Below are 21587 nucleotides of genomic sequence, written 5' to 3' on the forward strand. Positions count from 1 at the left end.
ATATTAAATGTAGTTATACATAAGCTGGTCCATAGTTTATAAGAAAGTATCTATGACAAATTTGAATGGTCTCCTTTTGGTGAGGAAGAGAAGAGGGCTTTAGAGACAAAATAAAAGAGGAGAGACTAGGAGGAAAGTCTTACATAAAACAATGATGGTTCTGTGCTGAGAAGCGAGGGCGTTAATTAAGTTATCCCTTCATCCATGATCTCATAACAATAAAGGGAAAGGGGGAGATAAATGAAGTAATGAGTATGCTGGGGGATGTCTTTCTCTATGCTGTGAATATATTTTGTTCCCATTGGTTCATAAAGAAGCTGCTTTGGCCTATGGCAAGGTAGCTTAGAAACAGGCAGGAAATCCAAGGAGAGAGACAGGGAAGAAGAAAGGCAGAGGCACAACATTGCAAACCTTTGACAGGAGAAGCAAGATGTGAAAGTCCTGGTAAGCCATAGCCATGTGGCAACTTATAGATTAATAGAAATGGGTTAAGTTATAAGAGGTAGCAAGCAAGAAGCCTGCCATAGACCATACAGTTTGCAAATAATATAAGCCTCTGGGTGTTTACCTGGGACCAAGCAGCTACAGGACTTGGGTGAGACAGATTCGTCCAGACAGCAGGGACAGGCAGGATCAGAGAAACCTTCTGGCTACATAAGTATATGTGTTGTGGAAGGAAAGATAAAAGGCCCAACTATTTAAAATAGGGTTTCACAACCAATATGCTATGTGCTACTAGCTATAAAATTTTATATTGAAAAGATGTATAGATTATATGAATAAAAAATCTTGGTTAAAAAGGTTGAAAAGTGAAAGCTCTTGAAAGTCAGATATTTAAAGAGATTGTGGGAATGTGAGAGCACCTGAGGCTGAGAAGGTTGCATGATGACACCACAGAGAAGCTCATCCTTAGAGTCAGGAGAATAAATGTCGAAAACTTTGCTCTACTACCTCTTAGCTACAATCTTTGTCAAATGAGTTTATATTTTTTTCTGAGTCTCAGTTTCTGTGGCTAGTCAATGAGGGATGTGTTACCAATGGAATTTAATACCCATAGGTATTTAATAAATGGACATTATTAATAAAACTAAAGTAAATATCGTGAAAGTGTTACTCTTGAAGAAGACAGTGTTAAAGAGTTTACAGGATGTAAATTTTTAAAGAGAATGTGGGTGGGCTATAAAGGCCATTGGTGATGTAACTCACTGATCAAAGAAGTGATAAGCACGGTGCTGTGTGTGTGTGTGTGTGTGTGTGTGTGTGTGTGTGTGTGTGCATATACTGTGCCTACAAAGCACTTATACTATGGCTTCAGGGATGCTCAGTGGAAACGTAAAAAAACACCAGTTTACAGAGAAGACCAGCAAACTGAAGGGCCTGGAGAGCATTCCAAAGAACTGAGGATCCAGAGTGATACTTAAGTTCTGGGTGGAGTTGGGAAAGTGTTATTTTACCAAGACAACATTATAAGTACCTTACAGCATCATCTCACAGCTTTTTACACTTTCACTACTCACTTTTCCTCAGGGTAGGCCAGCTGCTTCTTCTCACTTTGACCTTTTCCATAGAACTGACCTCTTCAATCAACTCACATTACTCTCTCTCATTTAGTCTATGAAAAGCCTATTTATGTCTAGTTCCAGTGTTTTCCTCTGCATCAACCAGACAAAGTAGCTGCTGAAAAACTACCATTTTTAGTAGATGATGGCATATTTATCGACCTGTGTTGAGGTCAAGATGTTATTGGCTTGCAGAATACAGTAGCATCCCAGAGTTACTGCAAGGGAAGAAAAAGCAATAACAGACAGTAAAAGTCAAGACTATTGAGAATGTGAGTGAGAATCACTGAGAATGCCAAGGAACAGAACAGTATTTAAAGTGCAGACAAAATAGCATAATTGAAGGAGACAAGAAAGAGAACATATAGCCAACATACATAAATATGCATGCATGTGTGTGTGTATATATAAAAATATATGTGTGTGTGTGTGTGTGTGTGTGTGTGTGTGTGTGTGTGTGTGTGTGTGTTTCTGCACATGTGTCTTCCAAGGACAGAAGCTTACCCATCAGATCTGGAGCTGGAGCTTAAGAAGTTGAACTCCTGATGTGGTGCTTGGATCTGAGCTTGGATCCTCAGGTAGATCAGAAAACAATGTTGGCCACTGAGCAATCTCTCCATCCCCATAATCAAAAAAATTTTAAGTGGCCTGTTGATACCCAGGCAATTAGAATTGTGAAGAGAGAAAGCTGGTGTCCTTTAAGATGTAAATGTCAAATAAATTAAATTTTAGTGGATCACAGTGTTTCAGAGCAGAAAGGAGTTCGCCAAGTGAGTGCATGCACATAGGTATATGTGAGAATCAAAGATCGTGAGAGGACACACTGTGCCCAAAGACGGTCATTTCACTTCAGTGTTTGTGAATCTACATCCACAATCTCCTTCCTAAATCGTAATATAACTTGGCAACAATAAAACTTTTTCATCTCAAAAGTAAAGAACTAGAGGAATAAGGACAAAAGTGTCATTCTTGAGAAGATGTAATTTGCTTGAGGTTAAGAGGAATCAGGAAGAAAGCTATCATATTCTTCACAATGGTGGGAGAAACATGTTGTGAACTGGCCACAGGCTGCCCACCAAAGAGCAGATGGTAGAGTTAGGAAGATATACACTCAGCAGCAATTTCCTGGATTTTAGGTAGAACACTCCAAAGAATGATGTTTGGAAAATTAAGGCAGTGACAAAAGAACACTTCAGAAAAGCAGAAAATAAGAGAGTAGATAAAAAAGTGAAATTTGTAAGATTTATTAAATAAAAACAATATCATAAATATAAGTCATTTATAATCTTTATATTTAGCAAGTAAGACTAGGTGTGATTTTTTTAAAAAAAATAACAGCTCAGCAATGCAGCAAAAGCCAGCTTTGTGAAGAATTTCAAATGTAAAAAAATAATTATATGAGAGCACTACAAAAAAAAAATTAGAGTATTAAGAAGAACAGAGGTGTTCTGGCTCTAACTTTCTTGAACCACGGTGTCTCACATTCTTTCTCTTTTCCACTTCTTTTTGTATTTTTGAAATGTCAGGATAAGTTAGCATCTGTATTAAATTCAATAGCAGACACACAGTATGTTTTAAAAAGGATCATGTAAAGAAGCTGGAAATGAAAGGATAACACACACGAAACCTTTATTTAGAAGTCGAGCAGTTCCCCTTGAGAATTCCTTTTTAATATGCTACGAGGCCTCTGCTTTTTCAAAGAGATGAAATAACAGAAATATAGAATAAAATTCTTATACATGGACAATTATATCAAATAATAAAACATATCTATGAATAACATAAATGTTGACAATAGTATTAATTTCTCTGTTTCAAGGAACAATTTGTTATTAACTGGCTAAATTATCCATGTAGGAAAACCTTCATTTCCACCTAAATGTTATAATACATGTTTGCTTTCCTCCTACATCATAAACAAAGCAGGTGTGAAGTAAACAAATTATGAGTTATGAGATAGTTCTCTAGGGATTTCCTCCCAGGCTGAGCTTATGCCAACTGCATTGGGGATTAACTTTGAACCTGATTTCATGCAATTTAATTTTAGAAAAATAGAAACTTATTAGTTGTTAACTCATGAGTTATTTCACATAATGCTGCCCCACCCCAATACTCTTATAATTTCATCTTTATCAAAGTATAATTTAGGCTCCCACTGAACTATGACCATAGCAATCTGATCAAATCTGATATGTTTCTCTACTCTGAACAAAATGACTCTTCTCACGCATCAAACTGCTTCTTTTAGTCTCTTGTGAGGATTAATTTATTTAGAATCTTGGAGAAGAAAGAGTGGAATTAACATTCCTTAATATTATTGTGAAGATTCAATTGTTAACAAGAGAAAACACCCACACAGTACCACAAATGCAATAAAATTAAAAGATTAAAATGATTTAATGATCTAAAGATATAATAGTCATTTACTGTATATTAATTTTTCCAAACTGTTTCCTACTTCAAACGAAGGAAAAATCAGTAATGTGATTTTCAACTTTAAGGTTTTTTTTATTTCATTAGGATGATAAATAAGAAGGAAGGAAAAAATAGGACTATAAAAGAGTCAAATCAAACCATGATCATATATCTTCAGGAATATGATGTCTTACACAGGGAAATATATATGGAAATAAGAATAAAAGGCTTAATAACAGAAATGTTTGGTTTAGTGGGGCTCAAAGAATAAATTGGATTTCTAGAAAAGACAGGGATAAAATCTCATCTCAGCAAAAGAAATAAAGTGAATGAGAGCTCATGGTGCATACATTCTTGGAAGTCCAATAAAGGATATGGACTAGGGGACTTTCATAAAACACAAGAACTAAAAGTTACATGTTGATGAGCATAGGCCAGAAAATAAATTTGTTGAAAAGCAGTCACTAAGATTAATTAAGATGACCTCCAGCCCAGAAGACTCCTACCCCACCAGGAGCCAGGCTAGCTCCCTGCAGGCAAGGTCCACACTTCTGGCCATCTTCCTACTTCACCAGAGGACAGGTAAGTATCCTGAGCTTCAGAGACCATTGAAGCTCCCTGAAAACCATGCAGAATTCTTTTACCCCACCTGAAGCCAGGCCAACAACCTGAAACCCAGAGGCCACACACATAGCCAGAACTCCAGCTCCCAACTTGGGCAGCAATTCCTTCCTGGAACAGAGACCATCCATACAATCAGAAGTCGAGCCTCCGACTCAGGCAGAAACTATCTATTCAATCACAGGCCACTCTAGCAAGAAGACCAGAGAGGAAAACATCCATCCAACAAAGCCAAATCCAAAAATTGTCAACTACACCTATAATCATTCCAAGTCCAGATGACTACAGGTCAGTGTAAGAACATAATCAACAACAGCCAGGACAACGTGCTGCCATTAGAGCCCACCCATCCCATTACAGCAGGTCCTGAACATTCAACATAGCTGAAGCATAAGAATACTGCCTTAAAACCAGGTTTATGAAGATGCCAGAGGCTCCTAAAGAGGAAATAAATAAATCGTTTAAAAGAAAGGATGAAAAGACAAACAAAAAAAATGGAGGAAATAAATAGATCCCCTATGGAATGTCAAGAAAATCAAGGGGAAAAAAGGTTAAAGGAAACAAGCAAAATTGTTCAAGAACTGAAAATGGAAAGTGGAGCAAAACAGAAAACACAAACTGAAGAAATTCTGAAAATCAAAATCCCAAGCAGGCAAACAGGAACTACTGATGTAAGAATTGTCAACAAAATACAAGAGATAGAAAAGAGAATCTCAGGCGCTTAAGACACAATAGAAGAAATACATACATCAATCAAAGGAAATGTTAAATCTAAGAAATTCCTGACACAAACATCCAGGAAATCTAAGACACTAGGAAAAGACCAAGCCTAAGAATAATAAGAACAGACAGAGAAAATACCCAGCTCAAAGGCCCAGAAAATTGTTTAAACAAAATCATAGAAAAAAATTCCTAACCTAAAGAAGGTTATAAACGTACAAGAAGTTTACAGAACACCAAATAGATTGAATCAGAAAAGAAAGTCCCCTTCCACCTAATAAGCACCAAACATACAAAACAAAACAAAGAATATTAAAAATTTCAAGGGAAAAGGCCAAGAAACATATAAAGGTGGACCTATTAGAATTATACCTGACTTCTCAATAAAGACTCTAAAATCCAGAAGGTCCTGGACAGATGTGCTGCAGACTCTAAGAGACCACAGATGCTAACCCATATTATTATACCCAGCAAAATTTTCAATCTTATAGATGGAGAAAACAAGATATTCCATGATAAAGTTATGTTTAAACAGTATCTATCCGCAAATCCTGACATATAGAAGATACTAGAAGGAAAAGTTCAATCCAGGAGGCTAACGATAGTCACAAAAACATAGGTAATTATAGCCTCACACCAGCACAACCCAAAGTAGGAACACACACACACACACACACACACACACACACACACACACACACACACACACACACAGTACTACCACCACCACCAAAATAATAGGAATTAACAATCATTGGTCATTGACATCTTTCAATATATATGGACTCAATTCCCTAATAAGAAGACACAATCTAGCAGAATGGATGCAAACACAAGACCCGTTATTCTGTTGCATACAGGAAACATACCTCAACATCAAAACTAAACAGTAAGTCAGAGTAGAAGGTTAGAAAAAGATTTTCCAAGCAAATGGCCTTAAGAAGCAAACTGGTATAACTATTCTAATATCCCACAAAAGGGGCTTCAAAACAAAATTAATCAAAAGAGATGGGGAAAGACACTTCATAGTGATCAAAGAAAAAATCCACCAAGGTGATGGTTCATTTCCCAACATCTGGGTCTCAAATGTGAAGGCACCCACATTTGTAAAGAAAACATTACTAAAGCTTAAATCACGCATCAACCTTCACACACTGAAAGTGCGAGATTTCTATACCCCATTCTCACCAATGGACAGGTGTTGTGGAATATCACTTTAACTCAGCAAAGATGTGTTACCTTTGTTTATTCTGCATTTGATTAATGATGTAAAGATGTTGCTTTGCTAGCTTAAGGCACCTGATTGGTATAATAAAATGCTGAATGGCCAATAGTTAGGAAGTAGAGGGGTAGGCAGAGCTGATAAGCAGATAGAATAAACAGGAGAAGGAAGAGAAGAGAGAGAGGGGAGAGAATGAGAGAGAAAGAGAGGGAGATGTCAGGCAGATAGAATGAGTAGGAGAAGAATAAAGGCTTGAGAGGAGATTGTAAAAGGAGAGAATAAGGAAGAAAGAGAAGGAGATGCCCAGGGCAATCAGATAGATAGCCACCAGCCAGCCAGACATGGAATACGACATACAGAAAGAAAGAAACATTAAAAAGCCCTTAGGTAAAATTATATATAGATTAAGCAAAACAGGTTAAATTAAGTATTAAGAGCTAGTGGGACAAGCATAAGCTGAGGCTGAACAATCATAACTAATAATAAGTCTCCATGTCATGATTTGGTGCTGATTGGTGGCCCAAATGAAAGTCTATTGTTAACCTGAGAGACCAGCTCTCATGGCTACACCTAGGGTTTAAAGAAAAAGGCATTGCATAGTGAAATGTAACTTAGGACTTTTTTTATGCGCAGTAAAGACTCACATGATCGGAGGGTCATTTTTTTTTATTCTTCTTCAGCTCCAATTCTTCTTTACAGCTCTAATTCTTCCTAGTTCTTATTCCTTCTTGTTCTCCTCTGTACTACATAGCTATATACATATTTTGCAGGCTTTTTTCAAATAATAATATGAATTACAAGGCTACCTCTGAAGGTCATAGCATATTCCTTGAGTAAATGATAGGGGCAGAGCTATTTACCATGGCAACAAAAGGTTTCAAAGGTTCCTGGTGTAAGACTGTGACCAGAGGCCAGGGACACAGTGCCTGGTGAGACAAGCTGCAGAGATAATTGCATAGAGAGCCCCTTCCCAACAGCCAGACTTAGTAAGTGAAGAATTGGCATGAGTTTTTTTTACATTGCTTTGTGTTAATAACTTTGGTTAGACATCTACAAATTTGTCTTTGTGCATATCTGTAAAGTTTTTAATTTATGGTCCATTTACAGAAACATTCAGTCGAGTTCAAACTTGCTCTGAGGTAAAAATGAGCTAATTGTGTGTAGTTTGTCTAGACTGGGGAGAAATGGTTGCTTTCTATGAGTTGGAGGAACAAAGCAGGCTTTTAAGTGTCTTACAGTCCTCATTGGACAATACATGTAGCTATGAAGCATATCCTAGTATGTTTTCTATATACAAAATTTCGACCTCAACTGAATGTACCAGGTTTTGCTGTCACCCTATGGGAGAACTTAGCATTTTGGAGGAGGGGATGAGGTGTGGATTGAGGTGGGGGCTAGGCAGAGGGGATGTGGGAGGAGGGATGAGAGGGGCATCTGTGGTTGGTATGTAAAATGAATAAAAAATATATACAGCTTAATAAGAAGTTATCTTCCTGATCATCTATAAATATATGTGTCCATAAGATTGAGATATAATCATGAGATTACATATACATGTCACATTAAATTAGTGCAGGTATTGAGGAAATACCACATCTGTTTTTGTACATGTGAAATTCCAGATAGGAGCAACCATTCCCAGAGTGAGTGGTTCCGAAACCCTAGCCTGAACGGGGTTCTCCTCCATCAGAGAATCATTCCTCTTGTAGGTGAATCATTCCTCTTGTAGGTTGACATCTGAGTTATCAAGTGCTATACTCTGTATTTGTGTCATGGCCTGTGATAGCTCATGACAAAAGCCTTTCATAGACAGGTCATTCAGACAAAAACTAGGAAATAATGGAACCAACAGACATTATGAACAAAATGGACCTCAAAGATATTTACACTACATTTCACCAAAACAAAAAGAATATATCTTCTTCTCAGCATCTCATGGAATCTTATCCATAATTGACCACTTACTCAGTCACAAAGCAAGTCTCAACAGATATAAGAAAATTAACACAACTCCCTGTGCCTTAAAGACCACCATGGATTAAAGCTGGATTTCAAAGAAGACAGAAACAATATAAAGCCTACAAATTCATGGAACCTGAATAGCTCTCTACTGAATCATTACCTGTTCAAGGCTGATACAAAAAAAAAAATTAAAGACATAGACTTCAAAGAAAATAAATATACATATATCCTAATTTATGTGAAACAATGAAAGCTGTTAGAAGGAAAGTTCATAACACTAAATGCCTACATAAGGAATTTGAAGAGATCTCATACTAATAATGTAACAGCACACCTTAAAGCTCTAGAACGAAAAGAAGCAAACACAGAGGAGGCGTAAGAGGCAGGAAATAATCAAACTGACTGCTGAAATAAATAAAATAGAGAAAAATACAAAGAATCAATGAAACAAAGAATTGATTCTTTGTGAAAATCAACAAGATAGATAAACCCTTTTCCAAACTAAAAGATAGAGAGAGAATAGGGGGATATAACAAAAGACAAGGAGGAATTGTAAAGAACCATTAGGTTATACTACAAAAAACTGTACTCTAAAAAACTGGAAAATCTAGAATAAATGGATAATATTCTTGATATATAACAATTACCAAAGTTAAATCAAGATCAAATGAACAATTTAAATAGACCTATAACACCTGAGGAAATAGAATCTTTCCTTAAAATTCTCCCAGACAAACAAACAAACAAACAAAGCTCATGGCCAGATAGTTTTAGTGTAGAGTTTAGTTTTAGTGAAAGTACTAAACTTTCAAAGAAGAGCTAATTCCAATACTCCTCAAATTACTCGACAAAATAGAAACAGAAGAAACTTTCCCAGATTTGTTTATGAGGCCACAGTCACCCTCATACCCAAACTACACAAAGACTAAACAAAGAAAGAGAACTACAGGCCAATATCCCTCGTGAACATTGATGCTAAAATATTCAATAAAACACTCCAAAACTGAACCCAGGAACACATGAAAAGGGCCATTCACTATGGTCCAGTAAGGTTCATCACAGAGATCCAGGAATGGTTCAACATAAAAAATCTGTCAATGTAATCCACCATATAAACAAACTGAAAGAAAAAACACATGATCAACTGATTAAATGCTAAAAAATCTTTTGACAAAATCAAACACCCATTCGTGATAAAAGTACTGGAGAGATTAGGGATACAAGGGACATAACTCATCATAATAAAGATAATATACAGCAAGCCTATACCCAATATCAAATTAAATGGAAACTCAAAGCAATTTCACTAAAATCAGGAATAAGACAAGGCTGTCACTCTCTCTATATCAACTCAATATAGTACTTGAAGTTCTAACTAGACCAATAAGACAACTAAAGGAGATCAAAGGGATACAAATTGGAAAGGATGATGTCAAAGTATCTTTATTTGTAGATGATAGTATATATAACTGACCCCAAAAATTTTACCAAGGTACTTCTAGAGCTGACAAACACCCTCCAAAAAGTGATTGGCTAGAAGATTAATGGAAAAAGAAGATCAGCAGCCCTCCGAATACAAATGATAAATGGGCAGAAGAAGAAATCAGGGACATAGCATCTGTCACAATAGCCACATACAATATAAAATATCTTGGTGTAGCTCTAACCAAGTAAGTGAAAGACTGCAATGGCAAAAACTTCAAGTCTTCGAACAAAGAAATTGGAGAGGATATCAGAAAATGAAAGATCTCCCATGCTCGGTGATAAATAGGATTAAACAAATAATACTGGCCATCTTACCAAAAGCAATGTACAGATTCAATGCAATCCCTATTAAAATCCTAACACAAATTACAAATCTTGAAAGAACAATACTGAACTTCATATGAAAAACTGAAAACTGCGGATAGCTAAAGCACTCCTATACAATAAAAGACCTTCCATGGAGCCAAGTATTGGGGTGAAGCTGGAAGATCAGAGAGACAGAACAAGCCACAGCTCACCTCACCTGGCCAACTTCTCAGCTGGTCTTGTTTCCTCAGACTGGAAGCCTCTGTGTCCTCATATCCGAATGGCTCTCAGCTGAACTGTGCTGCTAGAAGCCTGAAAGCTTAACCAGCCAAATCCTTCTAGTTTCTGGTCCTCATGCCTTATATACCTTTCTGCTTTCTACCACCACTCCCTGGGATTAAAGGCTTGCTTTCTGGGATTAAAGGCTGTGTCACCATGCCTGGCCATTTCTAATGTGGCCTTGATCTCACAGAGATCCAGAGGGATTTCTACCTCTGGAGTGCTAGGATTAAAGGTGTGAGTGCCACCATTTTCTAGCCTTTGTATCTAGTGGCTGTTCTGTCTCTGACCCCAGATAAGTTTATTAGGGTGCACAATATTTTGGGGAAACACAATACCACCACAGGGTAGATTAATGGAATTAATTCAAAAACATGGATGTAAATCCATACACATATGGATGCATGATTTTTGACAAATAAACCAAACTTATTTAATGGAAAAAAGAATGCATCTTTAACAAATGGTGCTGGCCTAACTGGATGTCGGCATGTAGAAGAATGCAAATAGGCCCATATGTATCTCCCTGCACAAAACACAATTCCAAGTTAATTTAAATCCAAGTAAGCAGAATCTGATAAAAGAGAAAATGGGAAATAGCATTGAACACACTGGCACAGTAGAAAACTTCAAAAAACAGAATATCAATAGCTCAGGTACTAAGACTGACAACAAATGGTACTCATGAAACTAAAAAAACTTCTTTAAGGGAAAAGACACTGTCAAAAAGAGAAAATGGCAGCCTAAAGAATGAGGACAGATCTTCACCAATCCCATATCTGACAGAGGGTTATCAAAAATACATAAAGAACTCAAGAACCAAGATATCAACAAATCAATCCAATTAAAAATGGGGTACAGCTCTATCAGTGAATTCTCAACAGTGGAATCTCTAATTTATGCATAACACTTAAAGAAATGTTCAAAATCTTTAGCCATCAGGGAAATGCAAATCAAAATGACTCCAAGTTTCCATATTATACCTGTCATAATAGCTAAGATAAAAAAATCACATGTTTCAGCTCATGTTAGAGAGGATGTGGAACAAGAGAAATGCTTCTCTTTTTCTGGTGGGAGTGAAACTTGTACAGCAATTTTGGGAATCAATATGGTGGTTTCTTAGAAAATTGAGAATCAATATACCTCAAGACTCAGCTATACTACTGCTGGATATATACTCAAAAGAAGACAAATCATACCACAAGGACACTTGCTCAACTATGTTCATGGCAGCTTTATTCTTAATAGCCAGAACTTAGAAACAACTTAGATGTTCATCAACTGAAGAATGGATTTTGAAAAAAATAAATGGTGTGTTTACACATGGAGTATTACACAGCTGTTAAAAAATGACATCATGGAATTTACAGGCAAGTTGATGGACCTAGAAAAATTCCTCCTGAGTGAGATAACCCAGACTCAGAAAGACAAATACCGTATATATTCACTTACAAGTGGATGTTAGCTGTAAAGTAAAATATATCCATGCTACAATCCTCAGAACCAGAGAAGCTAAGTAACAAGGAGGGCTCAAGGAGGAGTGCTTGGTTCTCCCTGGGAAGGGTAAATAAAGTAGATTTCAAGGGTAATTGGAGGTAGTTGGGGATGGCAGCAGGAGGGATCAGGTAGGGGTAGTGGAGGAGGATAGGAATAGAAGAGATGACAGAAAAGGCATGCATTTCCAGGTGAAGTATAAACCTATTGCAATGGAAACTCCAAGGAGTATACAAGAGTGACTGTAGCTAAGGCTTTTAGCTACATGAAACACATAGCTTGAACTGACTATCTCCTGTATTCAGGCAAGACTTCCAATGGAGGGACTTGGGAAACCAAACCAGCCATATAAACTTTGATCTACAATTTGACCTGCCTACAAGATGTGCTAGGGTAAAGGTGGCACAGAAATTGTGGGCATGGCCAACAAATGACTGGTTTAACCTGAGACCATGCCATAAGAGGACACCCACCCCTGACATTGCCTGGAACACCAGGACCCAGAGGATGGGTAGCCCAGAGACCTAGGATAGAACCAAATAATACTGGCAAAAAAAATCCATGTAATAATCCTAATGATATTATACTATACTCATAGACTGATGCCTAGGACAATTGTCAACACAGAGGTTTCATCCATCAACTCATGGAAATGGATGTGGAGATCCACAGCCAAATATTAGGTGGTGCTCACAGAATCCTAAGAGACAGAAAGACAGATTGTAGGAGCCAGAGGGGTCAAGGACATCATAAGAAAACCCTCAGAATCAGCTAACATGTACTCATAGGGACTCAAAGAGATTGAACCAGGGAGCCTGCATGAAAGTGACCTAGTACCACTGCATGTATGTTGCAGTTGTGTAGCTTCGTCTTCTGTGGGACTCCTAACAGTGGGAGCAGGGGATGATTATGAGTCTTTTGCCAGCTTTTGGGACCCTATTACTAGTACTTGATTGCCCTGTCCAGCCTAAATACAAGTGTGGCTGCCTAGTCCTACTGCAGCGTAATATGCTGCCATGTTTGGTTTACACCCACGGGAGGGGAGGCCTGCTCTTTTCTGAACAGAAATGGAGAAAGAGTTGGTGGGGGGCAAATGGTAGGTGAGGAGAGGAACTTGGGGGACAGGAGAGAACAGGATTTGTGGCTTGGGTGTAAAAAAAAAATGCATCATTAAATAGAAAGATTAATCAAGATACAGCCATGGAGTCGAGCAGTGGTGCACACTTTTAAACCCAGCTCTCAGGAGTCAGAGACAAAAGCAGGTGGATCTCTGAGAGTTCAAGGCCAGCATAGTCTACAGAGCTAGTACCAGGACAGCTAGGGTTACACAGAGAAACCCTACCTTGAAAAACAACAAGAACAACAACAAGAAGAACAACAACAACAAAAGACTGTATTTCCATATTGTATTGGTGTCAGGTGTCATAAATCAAAATTTATTTGATATGGTATTTTCATCCCTATTTTAACTTCTTCTCATCTTGTAAATACTTGAAGTAGTTCCCAATTTGTCAATTATTAGATGCCTTAGAAAAGCTATCTATCTTTTCCTATTTGAAGTGTTAAGATGAGTAAGCATAACATGTTACAATTCAATATAAATCATATTTTAAGGGAAGAAAATCATATTTTCAAGAAAAGAATGATGGGAGTGAAGGAAGGGCAAGAAAGAAGGAATTTTACATTTAAAGCCCAAAAGTTAGCAGCTCATACCATTCTTAGTGACTATTTTGAATTAACAGTCATATTCAAATTCTGATTATAAATGATATTTTGAAATATGTATAACCTTCTATCTAACTATTGTCTGTTTATCATTTATCTATCTATCTATCTATCTATCTATCTATCTATCTATCTATCTATCTATCTATCTATCTATCATCTATCTATCTATCTATCTATCATCTATCTATCTTTTTATCTCCTATCTACCTATTATCTGTCTATCTATCTGTCTATCTGTCTCTCTCTCTCTCTCTCTCTGTGTCTTTCTATGTCTATACTTTGTGTTATATACAAATTATCCTATTTGGTTTTAGGTTAGGTGATCTGAAGCCTACATTAATAAAATGAAAGAGATGCCTTCTCTCCTCTGGAGGTTAATTTTTCAACAAATTTCAGGAACCTCTTTAGTTCTATCCATAGACCTTTGTGATGGGGACTTAATAAGATTTCAGTGATGACAAAAATTCATCATTATGTACAATTTCGAATGTGTGATGTGTTATCCCCAAAACATGCTATGAGAAGTTAATTGTGATGATCACTGGTTAGAACAGTAGTAGTGATCAGAAGCCTAAGTGTCAGAGAATTATAATAGGAAGGTATGTTATAATACATCTTTTCCAGAGGTATTGGAACAGGTACAAAGTGATGTAACTTTTAAAGGCTATACAGAGAATAAACGGAACTCTTCCATTAAAAATTTTCAAGGTGTTTTGAGGGTTTGTTTTCATGGTTTGCAGTATCTACTCACCCACATTGGTGCAGCTTTCGCCATCTGTACCCAGTGCCCAGCCTTCGTAACAGGAGCACTTGACCATGTGTTTGTGCTGCTCACACACTTGGCTGCACCTCTGGTGGGAGGCACAGTAGTTTACGATTTCACAGGTTCTGTTGTCTTTCTTGAGCTGGTGTCCTTCTGGGCAGGAGCAGACAATTCCTCTTCCAGGAACAACAGAACAGTGGTTGCTACAGCCTCCATTGTTCAGAGAACATTCATCTGTCAAAGGGCAGATATTTTCAGTCATACTGTTTTTCTTATGCTGTACTACTCACTGATTTTATTCTCCAAGTATGAATTAGAGTCGGGGATTTTGTACCCAATATAAGACAATATCCTCACAGTCATTGGACTATAAATGCTGCTTGAAATAATGCAATGTCAGATTTATTTCTAAATGATAAAAATTGGGAATATAAGTTTTCATTTATACTAAATTTGTAATATAGCTTGCATTTGCCCATAAATAGTGTTCCATACTTTTGTTGAAAATGGGAAAGTTACCCTCACCCTTTCAGAAGAGGTGCAAAATCAATTGTAGATGTATTCAAAGGAGACACAGACATTGATTATTTCAGTATTTAATGACTATAAATAAACACATATATATTCATATCTAATTAAAGTCATAATGACAAGTAGTTTTCTTTGTGCCTCATGCCCTGTATATTGGTTGTTATGATTAATTCAATGAGGTCATGGAAATGTAATACATAATACACAAACAAATTTACACTTGAATTTTGGCACAAGTAATGAGCAACCATATGAATAATACACATAATTGCTAAAGAAAGGTACTGATTCCTTCATACCATTTGTATTTAACTATATATATATATATTATTCTTTTTAATCACAAAATTTTAGGTTCTAGAGAGATATAGAATACTTCTAATTATGTTTATCAGCCTGAAGTTGAATAGGCAATTGAAGATATCTTATTATTAAAATTAAAGTTTAAAAATAGATATAACTTCTAAAATTTGGGCCAGTGTGGGAAAATTTCAAAATGTCATGCTCTTGACTGAGATAGTTTTTTACAGCTCTACTGTCCCCTACTGTTCCCTACAGTTTCCTACTCTTCCCAAGGAGGCAACAAGTATACAGCAGACAGGCAGGAGCTTCTCCACATTTCCTCACAGGAAAAATGTTTGAGCTGGGTGTGAATGCCTCTGATCACTTCATTAGATACATCAAAGCAGGTAGATCTCTGTGAGTATGAGGCCAACTTGGTCTACACAGGGAGTTTGAGGCTGGCCAGCTCTGCACAGTGAGACTGTATCTTAAAACAAAACAAAACAACAACAAAAATCAGGCAAAATAGAGACTTAAAAACCAACCCATTTCTCAAAACTGATCTAGTTGTGCTTGTTCAGGCAAGTGCTAAAAGGACTATTATGTAATGATCTACAAATTGTAGTAATATTTACAGGTATAATATAATATTTCCTGGTGCTGCTAGTATATTTCTTGTAAAAAATGGGCCAAAATGCAAGGCATTCATAAAAGATTTCTATATTTTAAAGTTTTCTGATGGTTTACCTTTTTCCATACTATTCATCATTATTAAAACAGTTGTAGTAGTAAGAAAAGGAATATAATTCTATTAGCCATTATTCTTTAAGAATTTACTTCATAGCAGGTATTTTTTGTGGGAAAAAAATAGATTTATTTCCAAATGTGCTTTTTCTCTAGTAATCATAATCACTAAATAATTGTAGCCATTTTAAAGTATTTTCCCTATTTTAATTTCATTGACACTCTTTTTCAAGAGAATTACTGTAAAGAAATGCCATTGTGCACAACAGGTTAAAAAAATAACATAAAGTAAAAAGGAAGAAGTTTTCACAATGTTTTTAGTTTATTTCAAATATCACTTTTATCTTAGCTCTAAGAATGTCTGATGCCATCTGTGGATTTAACAAAATAGTTCCGTGGAAACAAAACTCACCTTGAAATCTAAAACAGTGTACAAGTTAAACATCAGTATTCTCTCAGACAATGCATTGCCAGTTCTTTAACTTTTCTCACCTTTGAGGTGGGGGAAGGGCTGAGTCCTGCCTCAACTGAATGTACCAGGCTTTTCTGTCCCCCACATGGGATAACTTACCCTTTTGGAAGAGGAGATGAGGGATGAGTTGAGGGGTTAGTTGGGGTGGGGGAGTGGGAGGAGGGATGAGAGGGGGATCTGCGGTTGGTATGTAAAATGTTTTTCTGTTAAAAGATAATTTTATAGAATTACAGAATCTTTGAAAGGAAGGTTGCTTTATTATGTACCTTTTAAAATGGAGTGACAACAATTTTCACACAATGCAAATATACTACTGATGCTCAGTTGCATACAAATATAACTCCAGGGCCAAGTGTAGCCTTTCACACTTTGACTCAATAAATTTAGTCATTCTTTCCTAGCCATTATCATTTATAGCCCCAGGAGGCTACTTGTTCTTATCATTCTTTAGACTTTTTACAAATGCCTCCTTCAGTATTGTTTAGCAAACATACCTAAATCCCTAAATCTTCTACATGATAAGTCTGATCTCCTCAGAATGGAAAACCTATTTTCTTTCAGATTTATTGTTTGACATGGGAGATAGTTATTCCAAGTTCTTTTAGAGTTTGTTGCATTGATTGTTTTAACCAGATGAGCATACTCAGGGAAACTATTCTACAAAGACTTCAAAACAGACACAGCAGCATAGCAACTCAGTCTGTCTCATTATCCTGCTTCTCCCTTTTGCTGTAACAAACAAAAACTGAGTTTCTTCTGTAAGGTTTAAAGATTCCTCAACATCCACACGGTGTTGGGGAACTGCACCCTACAGGTCAGCAGTGAGAAGGCTTCCCTGTTCTTAATGACTCCTGACAGTAATTGTTCAACTGTGGAATTGTCAGGAGTTAGAGATGTAACCCCTGCTGAGCTATGGAACTGGTAACACATAATCTAGTTTTCCCTTTCTCCTGTTTTCAGAAATTCTGGATCAAATCTTATTATTCTAAAAGGCCATTTAGTGCCTAAAGGTTATATATAAGTCTTAAAGAAAAAAGTCTCATTTGAAGGGAATAAATGGAATGAATGAGTATAATGATCATAAGTAGATATGAGTAAACTACAAGGGTCTAATATCTGGAGAGAAGGAAATGGGACAGAACAAGCATACCACAAAGGTCGCCTTCATCTGACCCATCTGGACAGTCCCTTCTCCCATTGCAGAGTTTCTCTGGCTGCAGGCACACGGAGGTGTCATTAGCACAAGGGTACTTGGGTGGTCCACACAAGAAACTGTCGCAGTCTTCTTCATCAGACTGATCCTCACAGTCAACATCTCCATCACAGACCCAGGCATTGTTGATGCACCTCCCTGAAAAGAATGAAAAGAAAATGGGTCTGAATTTTTGTAATTAGGTCCCAGTAATGAATGGCCAGTATCATTTCTGCCAGAGACAGAATTACTTGCTATTAGTAAGAAATCTATTTGTAGATTGTTTGAGAGTTTGTTTTCATGATAGCATTGGGATACTCTTTTCCTGCTTGTAATTGCTCTTTGAGTCTGAGCTTTGGTGTTTTCCTCAGTTTCAGATTATCTCCTGTATAATTCAATAAAAGGGGATTCTGTGGATAGTTCCAAGTGTATAATAACTTCAGAAGTCCACTTTAGAAAGACACTCATTGTGCCAGTGATTTCACAGTCCTAAATTCAAGCAAAGACTATTAGTTATGACCCAAGCTGAATTTTAGGCAGAAGCATTATTTTGGGAAAAGTGGCATTTTATTTATGGAACCTTAGCACTTTAACACTTTTTACCTATTTGTCTTGAAATGATTATGAAAGTTGTTTCATAACAGAATGTCAGCCCTGGATAACCAACGTAAGCCTGAGCACTAAAGACACTCTATGAAGAACCGCCAGCCCTGATGTCAGGTTTCTATAAAACCAAAGTAGCAAAAGCAGCTTGGACTCCACACAAAAACAGATTTGTTGATCAGTGCAGAAGACTTGATGACCCAGTATTAATTCATGAGTCGACAGACACCTGAATTTTGACAAAGATGAAAAATCAAACAAACAAGACACACAGGAGAAAAATATTTGAAACAACTGTTGCTAAGAAAATTTGCCATCTACATGTAGGAGAATGAAACTTGATCATTCTCTCTCATCATGTACAGAAATTGATTTAGAACACATGAAAAATTCAATATTAGGAGCCAGGTTTGGTGGTGAACATCTTTGATCCCAGCACTGGGGAGGCAGAGGCAGACAGATCTCTATGAGTTCAAGTCCAGCTTGGTCTACAAATTGAGCTCCAGGACCAGGGCTGTTACACAGAGAAACCCTGTTTTGAATAAATAAATAAATAAATAAATAAATAAATAAATATAAAAACAAACAAACAAAAAGTGAAATAAAAGAATGCTCCATGTTAGACCTGAAACTGAAACTTAGAAAAAATAGGAAATACATTTTAGGCTCTAGATTTTTATATAGGACTCTGGTCACCTAGGATATAGGACCAACAATAGACCAATGGGACCTGATGAAATTGAAATATTTCTGTATTGCAAAGGAAACTGCTAATCAATTGAAGGGGAGGCCTATAGAATATGAAAACAAAACCAAAAGCATATGCTGTATGTCTAACAGTGAATTAGTGTCCAGAATATGCAAATAACTTAAAAACCTAAACTGCAAGAAAACAACTGAATCAAAAAGTAGGCCTTGGAAATGAATGGAGGGTTCTCACAAGAAAAAATAAAATGTCTATGAAACATTTAAACAATGTTCACCATCCTTAGCCATTAAGGGAATAGAAACTTAAAACTTCTTTGAGATTTCATCTTACACCAGTCAGAATGGCTAAGATTAATAAAATTAGTTGTGACAAATGCTGCTTAGGATATGAGGAATGGGGGAAACTCGTATGCTATTGTGGAAGGGTAAACTGCTACAGGCTCTTAGAAATCAGTGTGGGGACTCCTCAAAAATCTAGAAATACATATGCCACATGTCCCAACTATACCACACCTGGGCTTACACCCAAATGACTTTATTTCCTATTACAAAGATACATGCTAACCCATATTCATAGCTTCTCTATTCATGATAGCTAGGTGTTAGATACAACCCAAATGTCCATCAATTAATAAATAGATAATGAAAATGTGAAATCCATATTCAATGGAATTTTATTCAACTGTCAAGAAAAAAGAAATTATGAAATCATCAGGTAAATAGACAGAACTGAAAACATATTGACTGAGGTAGCCCAGTCTGAGAAATATAAATGCTACATATTCTCACTCATAGGTGGATCTTTCGATTTGTTGGTTTAACTGGGTATAACACTCTTCCTAGATTGCCATAGGATTTCAGGTATGAGATGTGTCGCATCGTGTCAGTAGATGTGTCCCAGGGACCTCTAAAACAGTGTAAGTTATTGCTGTTGTTCACAATTGACCACCAGAACTCCATGTAAAGATATTATTGCTGAAGACACCACACACTCATCACAAGATATGGATAAATCATGTTGGTACTGACTACAAAGTTTTCTCCTTGATTTAGCTAAACTATATGGTACAGAAGGCACAGCAAGTAAAAAAGATTCTACACACACACACACACACACACACACACACACACACACACACACCTCACACCACACACCATACACACTCACAAAAAAAGTGAGGGGCAGAGTGAAGACAACTATTGCCATCTGACCAAAGATTAATATAGATGATGAGGAAGGAAATTCCCAAGCTTAGCAAAAACAAAACAAAACAAAACAAAACAAAACAAAAAATAAGTAATGCTGCTTTATAAAATGGGTAAATTTCAATTTTCCAAGAAAAACTACAAATCACAAAAAAAAAATTCAAGTTTGTTAAATATTATTAGTCACTAAGAAAATGTAAGTTAAAACCAGGAGTCACCATCTTATTTTAATTAAATGGATGTAAAAACTAACATTAAAAATACCAAATTCTGCCAGATGAGGTAAAGATGTTGACTGCCTGATTTGATATGAGTTCAATGCTAGGACATATTGTAAAAGGAGAGGAACAACTCTTATATATTGTCCTCTGACCTTCACACATGCACTGTGGTATATGTGTATGCACACATCTACAAATAATAAATAAAAACAAATAGATAACAAACTTTTTTAAAATTTAAAAATAAGTGTTGACCAGGATGTGACAAAAAGGGAACTCATATACACTGTTGTTGCTAATGTAAATGTTATGAAAACTAATATCAAGGTTTCTTTAAAATAACTGAAAGTAGATGTGCCACAGACCCTCTTCTGGCTATATATCTAAAGGAAATAAAATCAACTTACTAAGCAGATAACTACTTGCCATGTTTATTGTGATACAAAAAGTGAAGTAGGCCCATGTGCCCATTAGTGGATGAATAAATTATATTTTCTGTGTGGACTTCCATGCACACAGACAGACAGACAGACAGACACACACACACACACACACACACACACACACACACACACGTGTGCAAATTGAATGTTATTCAGTATTAAAAGAGAATAAAATTTCTTTTACTTCTAGCAATGTGGATGGAACTCGAAGGAATTATGTTAAGGGAAGTGAATCACATACATAAATCTAATACTACATGTTCTTTCTCACGTGTAATGTTAAACAAATAAACAAAAGGTCTATCAGAATGTAGAATAGTCATTACTAGAAGTTGTCAAGGGAGGAGGGGGGTGATAGATCAGTGCACATTTGATGCATATTTTGGAGCAGCATACAGAGTTCTATTAATATGTACAGATCATAAATTTCAATAAAAAATTATACAAATATTACTGGGCATATTTATCTAACATACAGAGAGTTTTGTCAAACTGATAGAATAAGATCAATATTGTAGCACGTGTACAACATTTTAATGAAATAATATAAATATAGGGTGTTTAAAAGCTCTTGAAATTTAAAACATTAACTAAATGTTAGTTTGATGCCATTTCTTTTCTATTAGGCAAG

The 21587-nt window shown here is 36.4% G+C and overlaps 1 protein-coding gene across 1 annotated transcript in view; it reads right to left on the reverse strand.

Annotated features, from left to right (window-relative positions):
- Positions 1–21587, reverse strand: part of Lrp1b (LDL receptor related protein 1B) — a 1955528-nt gene that overhangs the window by 689822 nt on the left and 1244119 nt on the right. Inside the window, exons 22-23 of the mRNA XM_042275227.2 lie at positions 17734–17934; positions 14543–14788 (exon numbers count right to left, since the gene is read on the reverse strand). Coding sequence (XP_042131161.1) covers positions 14543–14788; positions 17734–17934 — 447 coding nt within the window. The remainder of the gene's footprint in view (positions 1–14542; positions 14789–17733; positions 17935–21587) is intronic.

The sequence above is a fragment of the Peromyscus maniculatus genome, chromosome 4 (assembly GCF_049852395.1).
Source record: "Peromyscus maniculatus bairdii isolate BWxNUB_F1_BW_parent chromosome 4, HU_Pman_BW_mat_3.1, whole genome shotgun sequence".
Taxonomy (NCBI): Eukaryota; Metazoa; Chordata; class Mammalia; order Rodentia; family Cricetidae; genus Peromyscus; species Peromyscus maniculatus.